Source organism: Helicoverpa zea, chromosome 8 (assembly GCF_022581195.2).
Source record: "Helicoverpa zea isolate HzStark_Cry1AcR chromosome 8, ilHelZeax1.1, whole genome shotgun sequence".
Lineage (NCBI taxonomy): Eukaryota > Metazoa > Arthropoda > Insecta > Lepidoptera > Noctuidae > Helicoverpa > Helicoverpa zea.
In genome coordinates, this window is record NC_061459.1 from 11,841,277 (window position 1) to 11,845,253 (window position 3,977).

Consider the following 3,977-nt stretch of genomic DNA (forward strand, 5'->3'; position numbering starts at 1 on the left):
AATATGTATCTATACTAATATTATAAAGAGGAAAACTTTGTTTGTTTGGTTGTAATGGATAAACTCAAAAACTACTGGACCAATTTTAAATATTCTTTCAATAATCTTAGCTGATGTTTATTTTGTTTTGATTGAAAAAAATAAAAAAATAAACTTATGTAAATTAGCTTATTTATTGTTCAACCACCTATAACAATTTACCTAGTTTAGGACCTCGAAGTTTAGTTTAGGCCGAAGCCAAACGCTGAATCCCTTTTGAGACAACTTTAATCTAAAAATTCTGTCCCTCTCTGCACTCCTCTCCAGAAAGGACTGCATGATCTGCGTATTCAATCTTTGTATCTCCAGCTGCTGTTCTTCCAACCTCAGGAATCTCTCAGTCATGGAGGAGAATTCCTATCTCTGTTGACGGCCTCTGCCAATGCTTGCAGCCCTTGACCGACTGCAGCTACAGCTTCAGCAAAAATTCTGTCCCTCTCTGCACTCCTCTCCAGAAAGGACTGCATGATCTGCGTATTCAATCTTTGTATCTCCAGCTGCTGTTCTTCCAACCTCAGGAATCTCTCAGTCATGGAGGAGAATTCCGTTCGCCGTTGTGATGGTGGAAGAGCAGCAACTGAAGACGTGTGACGTGCTGAAAAGAGAACACCTATTACTACATGCGTTAATAAAAACTCTTAAATAAATAGCTGCCTTTCGTTGTGATTTGTCTCAAAAATTGTTTTGATGGTTATTTTTAGTTTGTACTTACACACAGAACCACCTCGACTACCACGAACTGTCCTAGAGCGCCGAGAAGGTGAAGCCACTGAAGCTGTGTGACGTGAAACTAAAAAGATAAATATTTACATTTTAAAATTCTCGATCTAATGGTAGAGAATGCTGTTTAAATGTATTTTTTACCTACATGATGAAGCCGCAGTTCTTGGAATGACTGGGGAGGCTACTGGGGTGGAACCACGGCGTGAAGGTGAAGGTGTGGGCGTATGGGAAAGTGTTACAGTAGGAGGGGACAGGCTGGGATGATAAACATGAGGATTTGGAGGAGGAGTGTTGTCTAACTGGTTATTCTGAAACAACAGAAACAATCTTAAAAAGGCCCACTTCCTAATATTGAAATTAAATATCGACAATTCCAAGTGACACAGTAAATAATATTAAAGCACTTAGAATTTCAGAGATAGATACATCCCCGTAAAATGCTTTGGCTAGTTCCAACAATGGAGCTGGATGAGGAAGCAAACAGTTTTCTCGAAATTGCACTAGCTGGTGGTCTGTAATTTCGAGGTGCTGGACTGTCCTCAATCAGGGCGGAATCCTGTAAATTGGATAAAATGGTATCTTCCTTGTGGGATAAAATTAAGATTATAATATTATTAGGGTTACTACAAGGATGAATTACTATTTCAATTATATTGGTAATAATAAAATGAATTTCAATATTTATAGATACTAATAGAATATAATCTAGACACATCATATACAGACATATTTAGTACAAAATAGCTTACATAAAATACAATAGCTGCTGATTCCTCAGTAGGCCGTGCCTGACTCTGCTGTTGTTGTGGTACATTAATCTATAATAAGTTAACATAAAAAAAAATGCTAGATAAGAGTGTAAAATAATGAATTCCATAAAATTATGAATTAAAAAATATCTTACGTTGTCATCATTAGTATTGTATATAGGTTGTGCTTCGGGTGATGGAGACGGCGTATCATTTTCCTGAAACAGGAAGGTAAATTTAATATAAAATTCACTTAACACTAAAAAGGGTCTAATCCACAAAAAAATGGGTGCTGTAAAAACGACAGCAAACCTTGCAGAGTGTTTCTAGTATTACTTACCAATTGCATTTCTGAATTTCTTACCGGAAACGGCTGAATGCCTAAATGTGCATCTCCTGTGGAAAAGCTTTCACCACCACACAAAGCAACAATCCTTTCCTCAACCTCAGTTAGCATCATTTCGTCCTCCACCCCACCACCAGTCCTACGCCTAGCAGCAGAGCGTGCTGCAACTTTTTTTTTAATGGCGCTTTTTTTGTCAGTCCAATACTACAATCAAACATTTATTTAAAATTAAAAAGAAAATTAGTTGTCTCCATTTCCACAATATTCTTGGTCAAAAATTGAAAAAGATTACATAAAATCAAAATAAAATATTTATGAATTCAAGGAACACACTTGAAACCAAGACTATCGGCTATCGCATAAGTGGTTTGCTTTAAGGAATGTGAAGTGGTTCTAACATACTGCTGCAAAAAAAAATACTGCTAACCTTGGTCCACTGTTTGTGGGTTTTGATGGTGCCACCTATACTGTTTAAGCGCACGGCTAATTCCTCCCACTGGCTTCGACTTCGCTCTCTGGCATTTTGCGTTCTCACGAAACCCTTCGCCAGGCCAGGGTTTTGCTCCATAAACTCAACCAGAGTTTCAACCTGAGCCGACGAAGGGTGAGACGACCTGTCATTTGGACTGAAACTATTGTTGGATTAATAAAATAAACACTTCTTTAATTAATATTATTTTTAACTTTATAACAAGAAATATAAAATTACTTCATGATTTTATCACAATTACGGCGAAAACCGGCGAAAACAAACAAGCTTAAACACAATATGAAGACAGAAGATACCCGATATATTACTTTCCTCTATGACAGAAGAGAAGAAAATATTGTCCACAGATTAATAATGGTATTGGCGCTGTCAGTATTTTTTTTCGTAGGGTAAGCATAGATTATATTCACAGCACGAATTTAGAGATTTCTGTTTATTTTATACTTAAAAGCTGCCTCAAATTCCTTACAATAACAAATTATAACTAAAACATCATATTTAGCTAAAATTCTGTGTCAAAACTGATAAAATTAAAAACTGATTAATCTCGGTTGACATTTTGTCGAGTGGGGAAGTCACTAGCACAGCATTGGTCGATGTCGAGCTCACTTCACTTCGCAAGTGATTAGGTGATGTTTACAGAATGCAAAATCAAGGTCGTTCTGAATCGAATGCGAAGTGAGAGTGAATAGCGAAGTGAAATGCGAGTTGTTGTTCGAATTTTATAGAATCGACGTGCAGGCAGGCCTTGGCCCTGTTGCGCCCCGCTGGGGTTGCTGACAGTATTCTACTTGTGTAGCCCTTTCATTTGATACCCATATTGAGGGGGCTGTGCCATTTTGTGCCGGCGGCCATATTGGATTTAATTAAAGGTGTATACAAAATTTCAGACCAATCGGTTGACAGGAAGAGGGTGAAATTTGAATTACTAAATTTGATCCAAGAATAAATAATAAAACAAACGGGGTGAGCTAAATAAAACCGTTTAAATATCTCGTAATGTTGAAACTGATTGTAATTTTTAGGAAAGCTCTTTCATTATATCTAGCCGAATATAAGAAATGGCAATAAAAGTTGATAATGATCTGTAAAATCTGATTTTTTATGCAATAAATTGTGAAAAAGTGCCCATCCCTCCCCTACCTCCCCTAAAGTATGAAATGACATTACGAATCGAAGTGAAATGCGAGTTGTTGATCGAGTTTTATAGAATCCCAGTACAGGATACTTTTAATACAGTAAATGAAAAAAATCTAAAGAAACTATTATAATTAGCTCTCAAACATTTCCGCGTCAGACATGGTAGGAAGTAATTTGTTTGTTGTAAAACGACAACAAAAAATATCCTTCCAGAAGACTTCCAAAATCTTAAATATTCTATCACCTTCCCAATTTTCTGAAGATAGCTTGCTAATAACCCTTCTTCAAAATTGAGCTACAGACTTTTTCACCAATCATAACATCATCTCCCGAGCCTTTTCCCAAGTATGTGGGTCGGCTTCTAATCTAACCGGATGCAGCTGAGTATCAGTTTTACAGGAAGTTACTGCCTATTTGACCACCTCAACCCAGTTACCCGGGCAATACAATACCTCTGGTAAGACTGGTTGTCAGGCTTACTAATTGCTTA

General features: G+C 37.0%; 1 protein-coding gene across 1 annotated transcript; it reads right to left on the reverse strand.

The window, feature by feature from the left end:
* Positions 1 to 154: 154 nt before the first annotated feature.
* Positions 155 to 2,340, reverse strand: LOC124632803. The gene is made up of 8 exons (XM_047167771.1): positions 2,285 to 2,340; positions 1,876 to 2,061; positions 1,667 to 1,729; positions 1,512 to 1,580; positions 1,193 to 1,318; positions 908 to 1,070; positions 752 to 829; positions 155 to 634 (listed from the first exon to the last, which is right to left on the reverse strand). The coding sequence occupies exons 2-8, from the start codon at positions 1,969 to 1,971 to the stop codon at positions 381 to 383; spliced, it is 849 nt and encodes a 282-aa protein (XP_047023727.1). The 5' UTR covers positions 1,972 to 2,061; positions 2,285 to 2,340; the 3' UTR covers positions 155 to 380.
* Positions 2,341 to 3,977: the final 1,637 nt, after the last annotated feature.